The sequence below is a fragment of the Clupea harengus genome, unplaced genomic scaffold, assembly GCF_900700415.2.
Source record: "Clupea harengus unplaced genomic scaffold, Ch_v2.0.2, whole genome shotgun sequence".
NCBI lineage: Eukaryota > Metazoa > Chordata > Actinopteri > Clupeiformes > Clupeidae > Clupea > Clupea harengus.
In genome coordinates this window covers 1-22,565 of record NW_024879875.1, presented here as the reverse complement: position 1 = coordinate 22,565, position 22,565 = coordinate 1, and the positions used below count along the sequence as shown (strand labels likewise).

General features: G+C 45.9%; 2 protein-coding genes and 1 pseudogene across 2 annotated transcripts; 2 read left to right on the top strand and 1 right to left on the bottom strand.

Moving 5' to 3' along the window:
* Positions 1-1,034: 1,034 nt before the first annotated feature.
* LOC122130601 lies at positions 1,035-13,068 on the bottom strand (annotated as a pseudogene).
* A 904-nt stretch (positions 13,069-13,972) lies between these two features.
* Positions 13,973-17,315, top strand: LOC122130599 (respirasome Complex Assembly Factor 1-like). The gene is made up of 4 exons (XM_042705334.1): positions 13,973-14,217; positions 14,910-15,013; positions 16,176-16,305; positions 16,832-17,315. The coding sequence occupies exons 1-4, from the start codon at positions 14,110-14,112 to the stop codon at positions 16,871-16,873; spliced, it is 384 nt and encodes a 127-aa protein (XP_042561268.1). The 5' UTR covers positions 13,973-14,109; the 3' UTR covers positions 16,874-17,315.
* Positions 17,316-18,530: 1,215 nt separating this feature from the next.
* On the top strand, positions 18,531-22,561 carry LOC122130600 (probable ATP-dependent RNA helicase DHX35; the record flags this gene model as incomplete). Its single annotated transcript, XM_042705335.1, has 9 exons — positions 18,531-18,619; positions 19,132-19,259; positions 19,467-19,559; positions 20,273-20,347; positions 20,447-20,551; positions 20,960-21,021; positions 21,953-22,022; positions 22,134-22,193; positions 22,535-22,561. Coding segments are annotated over exons 1-9 (660 nt in total), but the record flags the coding sequence as incomplete, so codon positions are not given.
* Between the last annotated feature and the right edge of the window lie 4 nt (positions 22,562-22,565).

The window sequence follows — 22,565 nt, the reverse complement described above, 5'->3', positions numbered from 1 at the left end:
CTCGCTGGATAACCGTTAGAATATAATGAGCGCTGTACCATTTGAAAATATGGTACTGGTCCATATGGTTTGAGAAGGAAGAAATCATTCATGCACAGTCACTGCGATGTTGCTATAAACACATGCAACTGCTTCACCTGGAGGTTATGAACAGGTTGAACAGTGGCGACTGAAAAAGAGTGATTCCTCAAGTCCTAGTGTGACCAGACCGCAGCTTGCATGGAGAACTCTGGACTGGGGCTGGCCCCTGCTGTGTGTGGACAGCAGGGTTATCAAGTGTCAACAATCTGGCCCATCGTATGCACCCCCCCCCCCCCAAGCCTGGGCCGCAGTCAGCTGCAGTGTGGGTCTTCATCTCATTCATTCAGGTCATCCCCTACATGGGCTGTGTTGATGACTTAAGATTACTTCTCTGTTTGCTGGCTCTTAGTAGGCTACTAGCTCAGCTCCGACAAACGCTGTGCTATTTATGACCAGAGAATACAATACATTTTTTTTTTTTTAAATCTCTCACATCCACTATAGGTTTTTCCATTAGCCCACGAGTGAAAGAAAATATAAAAGGGCGATGCTGACATGTTTTGTTTTAAATGTGTAAATGCTCAACCACACTTGCCCTTGTCCTCCTTTGGGACTGCAGGTTTCTTTTGTTTCCCCATTCCCTACACCTCATCCCACCCCGCTTCAAATAGCTGTAATGTAGTCTACTGCATCGGCTTCCATGTGCCTCGGTGTATATATGCGCACATATTTATAAATACAGCCACAGGAATTTCCTTTTCAGTATATATGCCTGTTATTTCTCTCCCACTCCCCCATTGTCACTCTTCTTTTGTTACTGAAGCGCTTTACGAAGCCTTTTCTGTAATGTGCCTATGCTATGTGGGGGGGAAGGGGAAGTATACATTTTAATTTTGCCTTTCATAAGAAACATATTCAAGAAGATTAAATAAAGTACTTATTCAACTATCATGCGTGGGCTCGTCCTTCATGTCTGGGTTTGTAGGGGCATGCGTGCTGAAGAGACAAAACACTTCACACTAACCTTTTTATTCTGCAAATAATATCTGTAAAAATGATACAAGCCTAGGTACGTTCGTTTTATGAACCGATAAGATGGTTTTTGACACTTACAGCTGTGATGGTTTTTCTTTTTTATTACAGATGTTTTATTTTCTTATGAAAAAAAAAAAAAAAATCCAGGAAAAACGCAACCATTAAGGATGTGCCATAGTCCAGTGCTAAAACCGTACGAAATATGAATACGTGTGTCCTCGGCGGCCCTTTTCAGTCATGGTTTTAAAAAAAAATAATTAAAAAAAATCACAAAACAGAAAAGCTCAATGAGAGCTGTGCAGTTGACATCACGTACCCCCATAACTATGTCTCCTAGGAACAGATTCTCCCTTAACACAACACCTAAAACTCTATGGTCCACATCTGTACAGTCCAAACGATGCTCCTCTTCTTTCCTGTGTAGTTTTCTTTCTTTCTGTCTGTCTCTTTTGCTCTCTCCATCCCAAACGCATAGCCTTAGTCCCCCCTTTGTCTCCCCACGCTCCCCAGCAGACTCGGAGGGGAGACCCCCTTCCCAGTTTCAGCTGGAGATGGAGGCTGGTGGTGACTGGGTTGGGTTGGGGTGGGGTGGGGGGGTTAGACCGTGTGGGTCTGAGTCTGTCCAGCGATCCCATTACAATCACATCTGCTGTCATGACACACACGCACACACTTACACACAGTCACACACTCCCGGTAAAGGCCACCAATATTGTACATCCCTCGGGGCGATCTCGCTTTCTCTCTCGCTCTCTCACACATACTCACAAACACACACACACACACACACATCCAGACATGCTCTTTCTCCTCCGCTTCATCACTCACTCAAGGCCTCTTGCGTTCGCCCCCTCAGGCCGCTCCTGTGGATAAAAAAAAAAAGAAGAAAATCAGGAAAATCAACTGTGACACAATAAACATGATGAAACAACATGGAGAAAAATATGTTGGATTAAAAAAAAGGACTGGATTTGTACCACCAAGACGTAACGTCATCTATGGACACAGTTACCCAAACATAAGCCACATAAAGTCAGGACAAATGACATCAACTTCCCACACCTCTGGCCCTTAGGAACAACACCGTATCCATGTAAACAGACACACACAAGGGAAACCACGTATTCCATTGATCATTCTCTAAAATCCTAACAAATGAATATGCACTTAAATGTACAATTTGATATGGTCTGTAACAGACTACTTTATGTTTTTATATAAAGATTTGCCAGGTGTGTGTGGACATAAAAAATGCCCAGCCTGTCACTAACTGCTCTGATGCAGAGAGCCGCTGTGATGGTGGTGGCGTATAATCACAAATATTTCACAATGACATATGTGGCCTTTCGATCAGAAAGGACATGTGTAGCTTGGACACAGCTCTGTCCTTGGCTTGTTTAGGTGTAACACTGGTCACTTCCACTAAAACTATCCCAAGGGCTGGTGTAGATGCAGGGCTAATGGAACCTTGCTTGAAGTTGTGCACAGCCTGAATAGTGTTTGTGGTAATTAAAAACGAGTAGTGTGTTCATACTGGTGTGAGGTGGACATCACTCTTTCAAGGATGATTTGCAGTTCTATAACTTCATGACAAGTGCCAGATCATGACAAACCTTGATTTGGATCTGTAGATTTCGCCTCTGCGGTCACCGTCTCCGCAGACTCGCTGGTAGAGACGGCACTGTCTGATGACGACTGCTCCGTCTTCTCCTCGCTCCCAATTCCTTGGTCCTGCTCAGCCGCCGCAGGAGTTCCTTCCACCTTGGACTCCTTCTCCACTGCAACGGCAGGAGTTCCTTCCACCTTGGACTCCTTCTCCACTGCCACGGCCTCCGCCTTCACCTCTGTCGCCGTCGCCCCGCCTTCCTTCTCTGTCGCCGTCGTCCCGCCTTCCTTCTCTGTCGCCCCGCCTTCCTTCTCTGTCGCCGTCGCCCCGCCTTCCTTCTCTGGCGCCGCCGCCGTCCCGCCTTCCTTCTCTCCCTCCTTGGCCGCCAGCAGCAGCAGTGGGGCCTTGTTGGTGAACCACCGGCGAACAAGGTCTTCTGTCAGGCTGCTGGCCTTAGCCAGCTCCTTGGCCTGGGTCTCCTCCAGCTTCCCGTGCGCCTCCAGGTGCTCCTTCAGCGCCTCCAGGTTGGCCTTCTGGAAGTCCTCCTCCTCCACTATGGCCTGGTAGCTCTCGAGCCACTTCAGCTGCCCGTTTTTGAGGACGTAGCGACAGTCGCCGAACCAGCGCACTACCTCGGGTCTCGGGAGGCCTGTTCTAGCCATCAGCTCGTCGTACTGCGGGCTGCCTGGCCACTGGGTGCGAGCAAAGGCCTGCTTCAGCGCGTGAAGCTGGTCGGCTGTTTTCTTGCCGCGGTACGGGGTCGAGGGAATAGGAATTGGCGATGTTGGGGCAGCCGGAATGGCTGTTTTTGGATGATCAGTCTGGACCGACGGGTTGCCCTCACCGTCTTTCCCGTTGGATTCAGTCACTTTGAGCATTTTTAGATTAATCTTGATGGGGTTGACTTTAGGGGAATCCTCTTTCTGTTTCTCATCTTTTCCTTGTTGAGACGACGCGTCTCCCGATTGCTCATCAGTGCTCATCTTTTCCTCGGATTGCTCCTTCACGGGCTCACTCTTCTCCCCGTCCTCGCCGCCGCCGCCGACGGCGGCCTCTGCCTCCTCCTTCTCGGCCTTTTCCGCATCCTCCTTCTTCTTCTCGGCAGCAGCTCTTTTCCGTCGCTCCGCAAACCACCCGTGGATCTCCCGCCGTGTCATTTTGGTCTCCTGCCTCAGCCGGTCCACCTGCTCAGAGGAGGGTTCGGGATCCTGTGCAAAACTGGCCTCAAGGGCGACCAGCTGATGGGGCTCGCGCTCTTTATACCGGATGGCCGTGAAATCGGGGGACGGGGGCCGAGGTGGTCGCCGTGACGGCGTGGTGGGGGACGTGGTCTGCTGCTGCTGCTGTTGAGGGCTTACCGGTGACGGCGGGGGTGTTTTGGGTCTGTCTGCGGATGATGCCGCATCTGAGGACGCAGGAGCAGGGGAGGCATTTTTATCTGTGGCCGAAGCTTGACCCCCCGTGCTCGTCCGCGGGCCTTTTAGGTTTCGGAAGTGGTAGCGCCGGTCACTAAACCACTTGCGCACCTCGCGCACGGATAGGCCCGTCAGGCTGGTGAGGCCGGTTAACTTCGTCCTGGTTGGGGAACTGGTTGTTGAGGAAACTCTGCTTCAGGGCGGAAAGTTGCTCCTGGGACTTCTTGTTTTGCTTGAAATTGGGATCCAGGAAAACTGGTGCTGGGGAGGGTGCGGGAGCTGGGGGGTTGGTGACGATGCTGCTGCTGTTGTCTCTCCTTTCTTGCTGCTGCTGCTGCTACCACTATTGGTGGTGACTGTAGTGGATGTTGCCGTGTTTGCGGCTGTGGCACAGGTGCTGTTTGAGTTGGTGTTTGTGGTGATGGCATTGATGGTGGGGCTGGTACCATTGCTTTTGCCGTCAGCCTTACGGTCGGTCTTGGCGTCAGTACTGTTTTTGCTGTCAGTGCTAGATTTTATGTCAGGAGAGGCTTTGCCATCATTTGTACTCTTCACAGTGCTGCTGCTGCTGCTGCTGTCCTTACCATTGTTGCCCATCTTGGCATCCTGGTTGGTTTTGGTTTTTGTGGTGCTGGGTGCAGGGCTTTTGCCATTTGCTGGGCTTTTGCTGTTTTCAGTGCTTTTGTTGGTGTTATTGATTTTAGTTGCCGTTACTGGTAATTACTGTTAATGTTGCTGCTAGTTTTGCCATTTGCCGCCGGTGGTGGTGCCTGCACCAGTGCTAATCACACTAGTCTGGCTTGCTACTTCACACTGCTACTGTTGAAACTTCTGCTGCTTGCGCTACTTATGATGCTGCTAGAGCTGCTGGAGCTACTGCTGCTCCCACCGCCGTTACTGCTGGTGATCGTGTAATTCAGACTGCTGCTGCTTCCCCACTGTGCCCACCACCATACTGACTCCTTTATCGGCCACTAGGCGGCGGCAGGCCTGGCCTGCATCATCGGCTTGGTGGCGCTCTGGTGCTTGGGAGTGACGGCCAAGGCCATTGGAGCGCTGCTGACCTGGATGCCGTTGGCCATCATGGGCTGCGTGACGATCACCCCTCCTGGCTCATCAGGCTGCCCTGGAGGATGTGGGGGATGCCGGTGGCGCCCAGGGAGGCGGGCAGGACTGTGATGGTTTGATGGGCTGCGCTGTGGTGGGATATGGCGTGCTATGTGCTGCTGTTGATGGTGCTGACCCGATGAGGGCGCTGTCTGTATGATCGTGTTGAACATCTTCCTCGAGCGTCCTCGATCTCCTCGGGCGACCAGCTAATACCTTGCTTCAGCCTCTGAGCCGTGAAACCATATCTTTATCTGCTCTTCGGGGGTACTTGGTGACCACGGTCAGGTAGCAGAGCTCTGCTTTAGTTGGGTAGGGGAACTTACTGAAGGACGTCTTGAGGAAGCTGCTGTTGTCCATGGCAGCATTGTACGTTGGGAATGTGCTGAGAGGGAATCATGACCTTGGGCATGTTTTGGAAGCTGGAGACGGAGATGCAGGAGGAGGCGGCGTGAGGAGGAGACGGTGATGGGCGCAGATTGATGATGGTAGTTCCGTTCTGGACCACCGACACCACCTGCGTGACGGCGGTCTTGAGAATAGGAAGTGCTCCGGAACCATTGACGATCTGTATGGCGGACGGTAAATGTCACTTTGCTCGTTGAACCGTTGTGGACGATAGTGGGCACATGTGTAACAGTTTATGGTAGGGGGGTCTTTCTTCTCGGCTGGCTTGGACGCGGCCTCCAGCCTCGAGTCGTCCGCCATGGAGTGTGAAACCACTATCCTCTTAGGATGCTCCGATTTTCCCTCAGCATCTTCATGATGGGCGTCTTGGTGATGGAGATCTCAGACTCCTTGGAGATGAGGCTGTCACCGGGGCCCAGGATGATACTCTGCTCCACGATGACCTTCCGGTCCCGCTTCCTCACTGCAGCGTCGTGGTGACTGTGCTCGGGTGAACCCGCGATTGTGCAGGGCCAGGCCCTCGAACTTGGCCGCAGTCACCCCGCAGTCCACACAGTGGAAGCTGGGGTCCGACCGGGGAACTCCCGGATGGCCGCTGTAAACATGATCCAGGAAGAGGTTCAGGTCCAGGGTTTCAAAGTTACACGGCCTGCAGGTGTAAGTGCCCCCATCTTTCAGGGCGTCACCCGAGTCGTGCCTGGAAGACTCGCCAAGGTCAAAGTAAACCCTGACTGTACATTGTCCTCCTGGATGGGTAGGCACTGTCCTTAGTCAGGCAAAGACAGGTCTTGCTCAAGGTCATCCTCAAATGAATGGTCTTCACCGGGATCATGCAAGGAATGGTCGACTTTCGCTTGCTAGCCATGGCTTAAGCCAAGAAGCTGGGTAGACTACAAGACTTTTCTGTACAGTTGCAGTTTGGATGTTTACGGAGTTATGGGTGGGCCATAGAGGCAGGTCTGCGATGCTGCCTGACTTCCAGGCCACTCAATCCATCAGTTTGTGTCTCTTGTCGTTAGGTGTGATTCAGGCATCAGTAAAGAAACCTGTGGAATAAGAGCAGAGTGAAGTGATGAGTTAAGTGTGGTTTTCAAAATAAAAAAAAAATCTTTATAATACTACAACCTTAGTCACTGGGGGAACAATTAAAGTGGAATTACTATTAAGTAGAAGGTTATTAGATATTAATTCCCTGAATACCACAATTATATCAGTAGGATTTTTGAATATATTGTATAATTAGGGTGAGACAAACAAACAAAAACAATCAAATACTAAACAAAACAAAAAAAATAAGCTAAGCAGCTTGACTCAGCATTGAATATATGAATGGGGTGTTAAAACACGTTGAGCTTTTGTGGGCCCAGGCCGACTGCACTCCAGTGATCTATTTATGTCACTTAACGACTAAATCCCCACTTATCCCATCCAAACAACCTTGTATGTGGATGTGTTCCTAGACAACAGAGACTTCACAAAGCTCTTTCATGGTCTCTCATTCTGTCTGTTAGAGCTCGACTGTGACCTCTGTCCCCTTCCCCCGACTACTACCGCCACGACACCCTGGAAAGCATTGTTCAGAAGGACTGCCCTTAACCAACCTGTATGATAAGATGAGATCACACACTTATTATTATTCAGAAAATAATTCTACAAAGTGCAGGAAATTACACTGACAGCAATGATGCTTTACCCCCCCCCCCCCAGTACTTCTTCACACTTATTCTTAAGTGTTGTGAACAACTCAGCCCCAGGCACTACCCCCACCCCGCCCTATCAACAGTCATACCACAAATGCACACAAACTTTTAGACCACTGGGTTAGTTGTCGGCAATAGACATGCATATTCTTACCCCCACCACCAAAAGGTCTGGGCGCATCTGCTAAAATCACAGAGCACTGTAAACAAGACGTGCTCATCTGGATAGCCCTTCCCACACAACAACTAGATCATGACGGACCAATAACCATTCTGCCTTCGCCAGTTTCCACATACCTTCTCCGCCTCACTCACAGCTGCCAGGCTCTGCAAAAAAATATAGGTCACCACCATTTAACTCTAATCCTAGTTTGCGGCATCCAAACACGGTCAGTTGGTCTGCCAACCGTACGTTTACGGTAGATTTAACCGGCACAGGTTTTTCCCAGCAACAAGGATAGGGCGTGAGATAGACTGCATATGAGTAATGCACATTTGTCCAGCATTGAGGGGGAAGATGCATCAGGACTAGCATTTCCTTGCGCTTGCTTTCCTTTTAGCTTCTGCTACTGATCAGACAACTACTATCAGGGTGCTCTCCATTTCCTCACAGCAAGTGCATCAAGATGTGATCTCAAGTGCTTTAGCCTTCTGTTGGCGTCAAGCACTCTGGACAATCAAAATGAATGCGTTGCGTATGGAATGGGGGGTAAAAAAAAGAGCTCTTAAGTCTGACGAGGCCTTTGAGTGAGGCCTTACCAGACTAACAGGCTTGTGCCTCGAGTTTGGCACAGTTTGGGATTTTGCAAAGACATCTGTTGGTTAGCTGACACAGTTCACTTCTATGTGGTACAGCAGGAGAGGCCCGCGAGACTCATAACTACCTCCTCTAGCTCTTCTTGCCCAAGCCACCTACAAAGAGCTAAAATAGAGGGGAGGGCGGGGGGTGTCAAACTCGAAAAGAGAGCACACAGAAGAGTGCTTTAACTACCCCTGCAGGCTTGAATGGTACCGAGTGCGGAGCCAATAACCTCTACCGGGGGTTTGGACTCTGTAACCTACTGCTGTTGCGACGGAGAGGAGCGAAGCCAGTGCTGATCTTCCTGTGATCGACGTCGACAGAAGTCGGGCGACACTCCTGCGACACACAAACATCAAAATTCTGTTTTTTTTTTTTTTCGTACGGTTTGTTTGTCTTGACCGCATTGTCTTGTCTGCGGGAACGCAAGAGGTTAATTGCGTGAGGAGGTCGCTTGCTCACGAAGGGTGAGCCAGCGGGCGGGTTGGAGACAGAAGAGACTGCGGCGCCGCACTCAACAAAGAAATATTCCTGCGTTCTCTCTTTGGTTGTGGCGGAACTGCCCTTCCGCTAGGCCTTACTACCCTACTGCCACTCGGTTCTGCATGAGGGGGCACGGCCCTGCCAAGACTTGAGAGTCACATGACCTGCACAAAAGGGTTGCGGGGTGGGCAGGGCTTACCATCCATCACGTGGGCCAGAGCCCTGAGGGAGGAGAGAGAGAGAGAGAGAGAGAGAGAAGGCGAGTGGGGGATGGGCGGGAGGACTGGGCCGAGAGAGTGTTGGTGTGTGTGTGTGTGTGTGTCTGGGGGACAGTGTATGCGTGTATGCGTGTATGCGTGTGTGTGTATGTGTGTGTGTGTGTGTGTGTGTGTGTGTGTGTGTGGGGGGGGGGGGGGTGATAACTGTCGCAGTGCCGAGGAAGGAGCAAGGTGTTTCAGCAAAGGATTTTCTGCCCTGATACCCCCACACACACACACACCCCCACACACACATACCTCCCTGCTGCTTCTCTACCTCTACCCCCACAACAATCACACACGGTCGTTCTCTCCCCATTTTCGCCCTCCCTCCCTTCCTCCCCACTCCCTCCTCCTTTCTGGCGTACTTCGAAGCCTCTGGAATGTTCTACTGTGAGCAGTGGAGCCAGTGGACAACCTAGAAGCCGCGCTGCATTTTGTGTGCTTTGCCAGTCTCCAGCCAGCAAGCAAGCTGAGGGGACAATGGCTACCAACGAAGCCCTTGGCCAAATCTGATCGAGTCTTATCAAGCTCTCACACTGACCTCTGTATCACAGGCTACATGGGCCTTCGTGTTCCTGAAAATCAGAAAATTCGCAAGCCTATGACTGACCTCAGGGGCAATAGTGGTGTGTGAGTGTTGGTGGTATGGGGGTAAATAACAGCTAGATTAAAAAAAAAAAAAAAAAAAAAAAAAAAAAATTTCATAAAATTATGAGCAAAGAAAACAAAAGAGTGAGAAAAAAAACCCGCCGACAAACAACAACAAACTTCACCCCTAGCACAGTGTCAACTCTTTTACTGCTGAATCCGGGTGTGATAAAAGGCCCTGATATTTCTAGTTATAAGTTGTAGCCTACATAACCACTCGGATAGTTTGAGGCCTGTTTGGTGCGGCGCCCCCCCCCCCCCCCCCTCTGTGAGGAGAACTGGCCTGGCACAGGGCGGATTGTTTTTGTACCCTCCGAGCACGTAAATAAGCCATGTCACATGTCCTGCATGTCCCTCAATCATAACACTGACCAGTCTCTATAGACTCGCCTTGGCGGAGGTGCCAATTTTAGAAGCTGGGTAGTGACGGGGCGAGCCGACGTCTCTAGGAAGAGTCGTCAGCGCTCCTTCTACTTGTAATGTATTTACTCTCCGAACGTTTGAAAAACGTTCTACCAAGACCAGTGTCTGCCCACTGACATGGAGTACATTGGTGTGTTTGTCCATTTGAGTGGGTGAGCTGGGAGAGAGAGGGCTGTAGCTACTCCAACAATCCGCCTGCCTGCCTGACCGCCTGCATGGCTCTCCCCTCCCCCACTCTCCCTCCATTTCCCTCTCTCAACAAGTTCGGCTCGGTCTGCTGGGAGACAGGTCGGCAGCGCCACTGGTGTGTTACTATCCCCATGGCAACCGGCCGTCCCCCCCCCCCCCCCCCCCACTGCCGCTCACCCCCAGACTCCCTCTCCCTCGCACATACACACACACACAAGCAGTCCCATAGTAGTCACCCCACACACGGAATTACACACACACACACAACACACACAGTGAGGCTTTCTGGCTGCCTCTCGCTGGCTTGTTTATTCCGCACACTACTGTGAGCAGTGACTCCAGAGTCCCAGCCCTGCTCCTATTTCAGCGCTGCGTTTGGCGGTGTCCGTGTCTCGAAGGTGTGGTCGTCCTCGCCATCACACTATCATCTATGCCGGCAAAACTCTCTCTTTCTCTCATTTTTAAGCCCCTCTCCCTCTCTCTGTTTGTGCGCCATTGAGTGCCTCACTTGAGCCAGGAGCTGTTTATTTCCATCTACGCTTGGCCCACAAGAAAACACACCATGTCCCCACACTTAGGCTAGCCTGTGCGCAGAAAGGGCTATACCTACCAACCCTGTATTCGCCACCCACCCCCCAACACTCCCTCCCTCAAACACACACACACACACACACACACACCAAGAATGACCCTTAAAAGATAGGCCTTCACACAGCCATTTGGCAACGCGGCTCGAAACCAACAAACAAAATATCCAACCCTAAAGAAATCCTCCCAGTATGCAGTTAGAGCCAGTTTGGAAACCCAGTCTGTTTTTCTTTTTCTTTTTTTTTTTTATTTAAATGGTGAGAGAGGGAGGGAGGGAGGGAAAGCTTTGACCCATCTATGGCCACCTCAGGCGTAAAGGCTCAGTTGTTAAAAAAGGAAGGGGAGGAGGGAGAGGTGGAAGGGGGTAGAGGAGAAGGAGGAGGGCAGGGGAGGGAAAGGGGGGGGAGAAAAAATGGCGGCACACCACCACGCGCTCCGCTGTCCAACCTAAAATGGCTGACATCACAGCCTCTTATCCAGCGAGACACTGCAACGCCAGCTCCTGCTGACCAAAACCGCTAGCTCAGGATGCACAAGCGGGCAAGAGAGAGCAAGCGCTCAGGATGCACAAGCGAGCGCAATCCCCGCGCCCCTACTTCTCAGGACTGCTGGCGCAGTCCGCCATCAATCGAACCTGCTCCCGGGCCCTGGTTCACTGGATAGGTGGGACGGTTCTGAAATGACAGTACATGAGCAGGGAAGCAGGCTCACAGCAGGTCACTCTCCAAAGTGACACTGTCCCCTAAAATATTCAACGTGCTATGGCCCCAAAAAAAAAAGTCCCATCCACTTCACTGACTGGAGTAGGCCTACACCTAAAATGCATCTCATCAGAGACAAAAAACAAACATTTGGAAAAGAAGTTGTACGTTGTCATAGCATCAAATATGCTCATTTGCAAAAGAGGTCATGAGCTTCCTTTTAGTTGTGTTATCATTCAAGTGCTTTAGTACAGTACCCATGCAATGTAAAATTTGCATACATTTCATCTCCCTCACAACAGATTTGTCTATCATCATAATCACTACTCATCTCTCTAAAGTGCTCAAACCTGAACTGACCCCTGTGAAATAATTTGGGTTATCCTCTTGACTGCTGGGGTCCCACAGACGTAGGTGTCCCACACAGTCATAATCTGATCATTAATATGTTTATCACATTAAACAATCCAGAGAATGAGAGTATGGTGGTGCAATGCCCTGAATGTCTGTCTTGTTTTAAGATACAATCATATAGGGGGTGTGGCAGGCGACATGTCATAACAGAGATTAATAGGATCCATTGTGGGGCACATTTGTGGTCTGTGCAAAGCAACCCTGTCCCTCAGTTAAAAGTTCGGTGAAAAAATAATGGACCAAGTGACACCCTATGGATGCAGGGCAAGACTTATAGAAGACCCCTTACATCATAACATTTCAAAACTGTCACAAACAACATGCAAGTTTCGTAAATACTTGTCAGTGAAAACGTTAGTCATAATTTTTTTTAGGGCAATCAGGTAAACAACGTACTCTTAAATAATGACATTATTTAATGTTTATGAAGTAAAATAATAAATGTATGCACCCAGACAAATCAAAATTTGAGGCATCCACTATCTGCAAACAAAAGCAACAGAGCGTGATTTATCGGTACACTATCAATCAATCATTTTGGTTCCTACCTAAAACGAAGTTGTGGCAACCTCGTGTGTCTGTCGTTTTGGTGAAAGAGTGTGGGTGTATTAAATTCAGGGAGATGTTTTGTGTGGTTACGGGGTAACATCCCGTTCAAACCAACATCGGAAACCCTGATATTAATACTTGGAGCAAAACAGGCGCGTGGTGCCCATCTGCTGAAGTTTCAGTCTCGGAGGCAGTGGTAACACGGCCCTCGCAAACATAGTTAACCAACCTAATCGAAACGATCGAAAACACTATACCCCAAAATCAGACTCGGCGCCCCCCACCTACTGTCGCCATTTTACACAAGCGACTTCATGTAGCCAGTCAACTAGCTAAATTGGCCCTGCGTAGCACTACGAAGGTAATGTTAGCTAGCTTGCGATTATAACTTAGTCCCAGTATCTGCACAGAAACAGTGTTACGGATGTTAAACACAGATCTAACTTACCGTGCACTTGATCCAGCAGATGTGGCAGAAGAAATCGACAACAAACAGCAAGCTCACCAGTGGAACACGTAAATAAATAATTAATATGAGATTTAGGTACCCTTTGATGCCAACTGAAGTGAGGTGGAACTTCTCTCTTAGGTGCTCGTTGTAAATGTGATATTGGCCACCAGGCGGGGGAGCGACAATGGCCCCCTAGTTCTTGTTTATTACGAATCGATCTCGGCTGAAAGAGAAGGGAAAAGAAACTACGACGTACGTACCTAGGGTTGGGACACGTGATCCAGAGCGTCACTGCCTACCAAACCTCTGGTCGGCATGAGCTCATGGACAGACTCTGAGGTGAAGTTAGTTATGTGAACACAGTCATCCCCTTTGTTCTGTCCAGTGCAGATAATCTCCCAACTTGGACCATCAATTTCAAATTTCAAAGTGATTTTGTAGTCACGGACAGTAACCAATCCGAGATGAGTGTTTAGTGGGTTTGTGGGACTGTTATTAAAAACTTTATAAATGTGTTATTAATGGCAAAATGATGCGGGCTGTTAATATTACTGAGGATCATACAATTATGTTACGGATTAAAGACTTGTCAGCATACTTTATGAGGTCCATTAAGTTCTTGCAAAGGACCTGTAGCCTAAATCGTTTTCACAGCCTATGAGTATAGCCTATTATTTCTTCCCCATCTTCACTGATGGGCATCAGGATGCTTTTGAGACCTTTGAAGCTCGTCTTCACTTCACATCGATTAGCCCATGTATGACTTTGGCAATGATGACCAAATATCGACGTCACAAGATTACATATAGTTTAGTAAGGCTTTTTGTATGGTCCTCTTTATTTTATTTTATTTTATTTTACACTAATGAAAATGACCGTCACAGTAAAGTCTTCACAATTCACCCGATAACATGATGATAACAATGAAATGGTGAAAAAACAGAACATCATGTATATTCATTCATGTGCTCAGTCATTCATTCATTTATTGATTAATTAATTCACACATCCAGTTTCCGTCTTCCAACTGCAGATGGCGCTATTTAATTTGAGAGACGTTCAAACAAACTCCAGTGCGTTGAGCGTGCGAGAACGTCGCATTTTATCATTGGCTCTCGCCCTAGGGTCAAATGGACTCTGCGCATGCCTGAACAGTGCGGCTTGGAGAGCTTCGACAGCAATCTGAAGAGTCAGCAGTGCATTTATTCCGAGTTTTGCCGCTTCTCAGTAGAATCGGAGATATCTCGCACAATTTCTAAAATTGTGTTGCTCTGTTCAAGGATTCAGCGATACCCAGTGGCAGTTCCAGAGAATGACGAACAGCTCAAAAAAGAAAGAAGAAGTTCATCTCGCCAACGGTGGAGTGAAGCAGTCCACATGGAGCAAAGCCTTCAATTGTAACGCTATATGGGAAGAGAAGGTAACTATTAGGCGTGTGATTGAGAAAGCGAAATCTGTAAAAACAATTTCTCTCTTTTTTTTTTACTTGTTTTTTGATATTAGCTTGTTCGTAAGTGTCAGAACTTGGTTAGGTGCGCTAGTTGTCTAGCTAGCTTGCTAGCTTGCATAGCTACTATATTGTGCTGTCAGATCATCTGACGTGGGAGGTCGTGAATGGATTAACGCAAGACCTCAAAGTTGGGGTCTCGCCTTATTAGGCGACGCATAATATTACTAGCAGATTCTTTAGCATTTGTTCCGGCATGGGGGTTGTGATACACCCGACATTTGGTCCTATATATGCTAACAAGTATTTATCTGGCTGAGCTACACATTTCATAGCTAACATTAACGTTAAAGATTTACAAAGCTGAAGTGGAAATTTGTGAAGTTGTTGTCAAATACCACGGCCAAGGAGGTGCTTACAACGAATACCACATTAACTGAAATACAAAGCTCATGCACAGATATGTTTGGTAGGCTGGCATGCCCCCCAATACATAGATACAACCTTGGGAGTACAATCTAATGATTAATCAGACCCGAAGTAATTATAGACTGGGGCAGTAAAGGGGAGTGTGGTGAGAGAGGACCTTTAGTTTAATATTTTCTTTTAAGACTCCTTGATAATAAAACAAAATAACAAAACTAACGGTTCGTTTTGCTTCACAGGATGAGTTCTTGGATGTGATCTACTGGATCAGGCAAATCATTGCAATTATTCTCGGAGTAATATGGGGTATTGCACCGCTGAAAGGATTTCTGGGATTAGCAATGTAAGCATATGTTTGTTTTCTATTCGTTTAAGAGTCCCTAATAACAAGGTAGATAAATCCAGTTTACAATCATTTTTATGGTCTCACCTTTGGCTATGATTGTATAGTTGTCTGTGTTTTCGACAGTTTTCCAATTACCTGACCCCCATACATTAGTTTACCTATGTAAATGTAATACCCACTGGCTCATTGATGGGTGATACTGTCTGGTGGACCCTATGAGGGAGGCAACATTTCAGGCCTCAACTCTAAACCTGGCACTAATCTTTTAATAATTCAGTTGATCAAAAGGGGTCTATCAGTCCATCTAAAGTAGCTTCTTAGCCATGTTGTGTTCAGTGCAAGGAAGATTATTCCCAAACAGTGGGACCTTGTTATTGTTCAGCATTGCATGTGGGGTACATCACACTGTTTTTGTTCAGCTTGTGGGACTAAATGCTGTCACTCAATCATGTGGCTTTGTTTTGGCCTGGAAAGTTTGTGCCCAAAGAAAACAAAGGCTTTTTTTAAACCCTGAAATAAAAATTGTCATGGAAAAGGGTTGTTGATACTACAAACGTGTCACAAATAGCTAAAAAAAAAACGATGGCTAAACATGAATGTGTTTGTAACACACTTTGAAATGAAAATATACTTTTTATTTTGAATTGACTAAACATGATGTAATTATTAAGAAACCTGCCTTAATATTCTGAGTAATTCATCTGCTTTATCAGTGTGTAATGCTGGATGTTTGGTTATTCCAAATGTTTCCTGGGAATTAAGCTCTCAAATTCTCTATGCTTGATAAATTAAGGGGATACTTTATTTAGCTGGTCCCCATAAACCTTCTACAGATGCTCGGATTATAAACAAGGGTTAGTTGAATCTGTTGAAACTCTGAGCTACAATTTATGGTTAAGGTTAGGGTTATAGATGGGGTTTGGTTAAGATGATGTTCAGTGAACGAGACTGAACTTGAATTTCAACAAGGGCGGACTATCCAAATAAATTGTAAATGGGGAAACTTTTTTTTAACTCGTATTAAAGGCGGCGTCCTTGAAAATGCTGACTGCTGAAGATGAAGGAGCTATAAAAAGTATGCAAATTGCTAACGACTGCTGTCGGGCTGGGTCACGCCTGATGCTGTCCCTGTGTTTTTTTTTTATTTTTTTCCTCTCAGATTCTGCATCATCAATGCAGGTGTCCTGTACCTTTACTTCAGCAGCTTCCAGCAGGTAGACGAAGAGGAGTATGGCGGCACATGGGAGCTGACCAAAGAAGGATTTATGACATCATTTGCATTATTCCTGGTGAGTGCCATAATTTCTCTCTCACTCTCTTTGTGTGTGTGTGTGTGTGTGTGTGTGTGTGTGTGTGTGTGTGTGTGTGTGTGTGTGTGTGTGTGTGTGTGTGTGTGTGTGTGTGTGTGTGTGTTTGGCTGGTGATGTAGATAGCACATGACAGAAGGATTACAGTGCACAATTAGTATTTTAATTTATTTTATTTAGCACCACGAGTGTGTTTGGATACTGGAACCTGCATAGGGACTAAGTGTAAATCAAAATACCTTATTTGATAAACTAATTGCCATGATTTTGTATATATTTTATTATGAAGGTGGATTATTTCCATTTCAGGGTGTTCCTTTTGATAAGTTGAAAAGTAAGAGATTCTGTATAGATGCTTTAAATAGCCATGACACATTCTCCCACTGTGACTAACCTTGACTATAATACACCGTTGTTCCTTTTCCTGTAACCCGATATCCTGACAAAGTAAGGAACAGTATAGTGAGCTTGAATGTAACATTAATACCCATTCACTGTTTTATTTCAGGTGGTATGGATTATCTTTTACACGGCATTACACTATGACTGATGACCTCTGGAAAAAACAGTGTGTGGTAGAGCAAGACAAAAGACATTTTCTTCAATGTAAAATGTAAGAATATGCAGAACTTTCAGCTTCAAGGTGTGGATTCGTCACCTGCAGCACATAGGATCCTTGAGAAAGAAGTGCATTGTGGGTACCTTCAGTAAAATGGCCATCTTAGAGTCCTTGGTCATTGTGTCTGAATTTTAAGCTAAAACTGTCCTGTGCACTGCCATGATTTGTGATTTTTTTTTTTTTTCAGCGAATGACACTATTGTAGTTAGCAGGAGAATATAACTTAATTTAACTTTATTTAGTTTTTCACGATTAGCTTCCAAATCAAATAGTCTTACCAGACCGGTCTCGATAAGTCTGTTTAAACAGTGTATAAATTCTGTAAAATATGCATTTTATCATATCCTCAATGTATTAAACTGATTTATTTGTATGTTTCTGTTATGTCTTGTTTGATGTAACATACATCTCAGTATTTTATAGTGTATTAATTGCAAGCTGATGTATTTACTGTACCAGGTATACATACGGCTTTTGAAAGACTGTATTTTCTGATGGAAATCTTTTGGGAATTGCATTAAACATGGACTTTGTCCCACATTTTATAAAAGACAAAGTGTTGCTCTGTAATATGGGAAGAACAATTGCTCACAGTAAATCTGTCTGGAAGTATAATCAGCATCTGCCATAGGCCAAATTCAACCACCACCCTACAATTACCCTTCCCTATGCACATGTCCTCTCCATATTGCTTAAAAATGGAAGAAAAGAAGCCGTCGGGTATAACTGACCAGTGGTAGTGAAGTGGTCCGCCCTAACCTGTTATCTCACTGCTCATAAATGTTCCCATATATCATGGGACCATAAAGTTGCCCATGATTGTCTTTGAGATCATGGTCTGTTTTTCTGCCTGTGGTAGTGTAGAAGAAACTTAGACATGAAATTAGACATCTGTATGCCATTCTATAGTACTTAACTTGCACTTACAGTAGTTACATTCCTGCACTTGTTATTCCTTATGTAAAGTAGTGTTTATTGTTACACTAGGTCTCTATTGCTCGTAGTTTGGTTGTTTTTCTCCTTTGTACGTCGCTTTGGAAAAAAGCGTCTGCTAAATGACTAAATGCATGTAAATTCAGTCATAAACCAGTTAGGAAAAAAAGAGTTCAGACTTCGGGGCACTGAACAGCCGAGATAGATTGTGTTTCCTATTGGATGCATGCATTATGAAAAGGTGTTCACTGGCTGGGTGCGACCATATCCTACCCCTGCTGTCAGCTCTGTATTGATAATAAGGGCTTTTTAAAGAAGAGAACTCATTATGCTAGAGGTCAAATTGTCTCAACAAACGTGGGATGAGAATAAGGTCTAGACTACCATTGTTGAGGAGTGAAGATGTGGCAACACCAACCCAACATGCAGGCAGTTTCTATTTCATGAAGCCTATGCTTCGCAGTCATAGCACGAACAATATGTGAAGACGTGATGTCATTACCATACATACAGCATTCATTTTGGTCTTTAACGGACCTCAGGAAGAGTTTTATTCATAAGCAATACTTACAATTTTACATTGAGTATCAATTCTTTTCTTTAAAATGAGCGACATTATAAAACGGGACATGAGTTTTCAACGATTTATTCGTTTTGTTTGTGGGTTATGATAAAGTTTTGAAGAATGTGACGTCAGTTTCAAGATGGCGGCGCCCCAGTCCACGATGAAATTCTGGAAACCCGGTAAGATGAAAATACATCGAGCGATAATTAAGTTGTGCGTTGTTTCATAGTGTCTGCATGTTCGGAATCATATAATTTATCCTCGCATCACTGGAAAATAAACAGTTTAATAAGTGTGATGCTGTAGTTCATCAAGAAAGACGCTTTCATGTGTTGGTGGCACCTCTGCAGTGCTGTTTGCACAAACCGATTTTCGTTCACGCTAGGTCTGCGCAATTTCAGTAACGTTACTTCAGCAAGGATGCTGTGGTCAAACCTATCTTACACAGTTAATCAAGGACCCCTGTCCTGAGGAGTCTCAGACCCTTTTGTCGATGGTCTCTCAACAAGATAGCGAGGACAACTTAACAGTGTGAATTAATTGTTTGTCACGAGTTAGCTGCGTCCTCCTCAAGTTCAGCTAGCTAAGCTAATCAGGCAAGGAAGATAATTAAAGGACATTGCGAATAACAGGTTTACGTATCCCAGACTGTGTTGTACATCTGATGTTTTCTGATTATGCCATGATACAGGAGCCGATGCTCCGGGTATTTCGGAGGAGCGTGAGCTAACGACCGAGACCACTGGCTCCCCAGTTATTTACAACCCGCACACTGCGCTGTCCATCGAGAAGCAGCGACAGAATCTTCCCGTTTTTAAGGTATTTGCGTGTTTTCGCTTTCATTGCTACCATGGCTGTTTAATGACATTCGTGTAATTAGTATTTAGTCACAGTCTGTCTTCTCATTGAAATGTACCAATTAGAGCGAATGGCTAATTGACAATGTAAAGATTGCGCAAAGGGGTGCAGTTATCCTCAGTGACCTCACACACTTATGGATGGTTCCCCCTCTCACTCTCTCTTTAGCACAGAAACAATATCCTCTATCTCTTGGAGAGCTATCAGACAGTGATCATTGTTGGAGAGACAGGATGTGGGAAAAGCACACAAATACCTCAGGTTTGTATCCTCGCTCAGTCCTTCTCATGGTGTCAACTAATCCTAGAAGATGTGTGGTGCAGTTACTCTGACGCGGTGTCTATATGAAACAGTGATTCCCAAACTTTCTTCGCTAGCCCCCCCGTACACAATAGTACAAAAAATACGCTTCCCCTCCCACCACAACCATGGTGCAAAGACTGAGACACCCACATCATTACATATTTAACTTTCATTGCAAAAAATAAACGCATGCCTGTCAGCTGTTGCATAGCTTTTCTCAAACATTTTTTTTTATTTGATCAGAGCTGTTAACATATTTAAAAAAAAATGTAACCTCACTGGGTGGTCATTCTATACAATGTTCATCTTAGGTACATGTCCGTTGTATTAATAATTGGGCTAGCTATCCCTTCTAATATACAGGCTAAACGGTAGGCCCTGACCATATTGTATAAGTAAGAAGTAGGCTATAACCTCATCACCAAATAGGTTAGTTATAGGCTACTAAACTGTAAGAGAGCTTCAATTCAAAATGTGACCTATAGTTAGCTGTTTAAGTGTCTCATTCCATATTTTAGCCCCCCCCCCCCCCCCCCCTTGCTGTGACTTTTCGCACCCCTGGGGGGCCCGTCCCATACTTTGGTTACCACTGATGTAAAACTTGAGGTGCCTACAATATTTTATTGAGATTTCAGAAACATGCCCATCATCCATTTCTTTCTTTTGTTCAGTACCTCTTAGAGGCAGGTTGGGCCGCAGAAGGAAAGGTGATAGGGGTGAAACCTCGGAGAGTGGCAGCTACATCTGTAAGTATATTTCTGTCCTTGCCACTGACGTGGATGCGATGTAGCCTCATTTACCCAGCTGGGCTGCTGTAATGAGTCTTCATGCATTTGCCCCACAAGGTGGCCAACCGCGTGGCAGAGGAACGCGGGGCACTGCTCGGGCACGAGGTTGGCTACACCATCAGGTTTGATGACTGCTCTGACCCCAATGCCACTCGAATAAAGGTATTACCTCTCTTGCAAAATGGTACTGCTCCTCCAAAATGCCACCACTATGGCGATGCTTCAGACTTACAATGCTTCGTTTATTATGCTGCTGGAAGCGATTCGGTTTTGGAGCACGTTTTTGACATGGTTTTATTTCTTGGAGTTCTAAGCTCAGGCCAGCAAGTACAATTTCAGCGTGAGCTGATGGTGTTAATCAGTCAGGACACTTTCAAAGAGGCTGACATCCCTGTCCCTGCCAGTGATTTTGCTTGTTCATTGCAGGACCGAAACGGATTATTGTTGCTAGCGCTGATAACGTTTATTGGGAAATGCCATTTATGTCATTTACAGCAGTCTGAAAACCCTGAGACCTAGAGTAGAGAGATTGCCCACCTGAGTTTACTGACAGCTGTCTATGTCTTTCAGTTCCTGACAGATGGGATGTTGGTAAGGGAGATGATGGCAGATCCTCTGCTAAAGAAATACAGGTGAGCGCTTGCAGGCTATTCCGACATTACTTTCCAACCAGAGTAAAATGTTGTCTCAGTTCCTCATAAAAAAAAGTCAAGATGCCCTCATACCATCTTATCTCCTCTTAATCATGATCACAAATGCATACTGACAGAAAATGTATGCCACTAGATGCTTTTACCAAAGTTATTTGAGTCACATGTGATTCAAATGCATTTGCGAGGTCTTGAACTGCATGTGAACGGGCTGCCCCAGAAGTCTGTCTGGATACTGATTACCGTAATTTCCGGACTATTGAACGCACTGAATATAAGCCTCACCCACTGAATTTTTTTAAAATAATTATTTTTAACATAAATAAGCCGCACATGTCTATAAGCCGCAGGTGCCTACCGGTACATTGAAACAAATTAACTTTACACAGGCTAAAATGAATATCAAAAGTAATACAATAGTGATGCATTTTATTAGTTTTGCCAGTTACGATAAGTGCACTGTTGCTTTAAGAGAGCACAGTTGCAAGAGTCAATCAGAAGCTAGAACGTTAGATTGAAGACAGCGAGATAGAAGAAAGACGCTAGTTTGAAACCAGTGAGCTAAAGAACTTGAAAAGACTGGATTTGTATTGTTGTAAACTTTTTTTAAATGTTCTAAAGTGTTTTGAGTTGTGTTCTGTCTACGCCGGTAGACTGTGGTTATTTTGACATTAGTTAAGTTATTGAGAGATACTGAGAAATCGCGTGGAGCTAAGCATCCATGCGGCTGCATCCATGCTAGCATCCTAGCTCCACAAAGCCACTGTAAACACAAAGCCACCGTATACAGTCACAGGTATCATAATCCATAAATTAGCCGCGTCATTGTTTAAGCCGCGAGGTTCAAAGCGTGGGAAAAAAGTAGCGGCTTATAGTCCGGAAATTACGGTACGTTGTTGTCGTCCTGTCCTAGTGTCCTTATGTTGGATGAGGCTCACGAAAGAACATTGTACACAGACATCGCCATTGGACTCTTGAAAAAGGTGACACTGCACTTGTGCCATGGCATAGCTAGATTTGATTTTATTGCAACATATAAAAGGAAAACATTGCAAGCTGTCCATGAAGCCCTTTCTCCATCTGCCCTGTGACAGATTCAGAAGAAGCGGAGGGACTTACGAGTGATCGTTGCATCTGCTACCCTGGATGCCAAGGTGATTTATTCAGATAAATGCAGATGCACTGTGAGGTAGAGGGGCCTGACGAGGGGGAGGGAGAGGTCAGAGGCCATTCAATGACTTTGAAGAGATTTTGCGGTGGGGTAACACAGGAAAGTTTGCAACTTGTTATTAAATGAAAATGTTTTTGGAGATTAGGCAGGTAGACAAGCATTATGACTTAACTGGTTACACGGTGGTTGCCTTGGTAAAAACGTTGCATTTTGTGGAGAGAAGACATCATGGGCAGATTAGACTGAAACTGAGAACCGGTATGTGAGTTCATATGTTCCATTTCTGATTTCTAAAAAAAAAAATGTGTGGATGTGATTTTCCAGAAATTTCAGGAGTTCTTCAATCTGAATGATT

Coding starts and splice junctions, on each gene's coding strand:
- LOC122130599 (XM_042705334.1), top strand. CDS start 14,110: ATGACGAACAGCTCAAAAAAGAAAGAAGAAGTTCATCTCGCCAACGGT. Junction 14,218..14,909: donor ACGCTATATGGGAAGAGAAG/GTAACTATTAGG, acceptor TTTGCTTCACAG/GATGAGTTCTTGGATGTGAT. Junction 16,306..16,831: donor CATCATTTGCATTATTCCTG/GTGAGTGCCATA, acceptor GTTTTATTTCAG/GTGGTATGGATTATCTTTTA.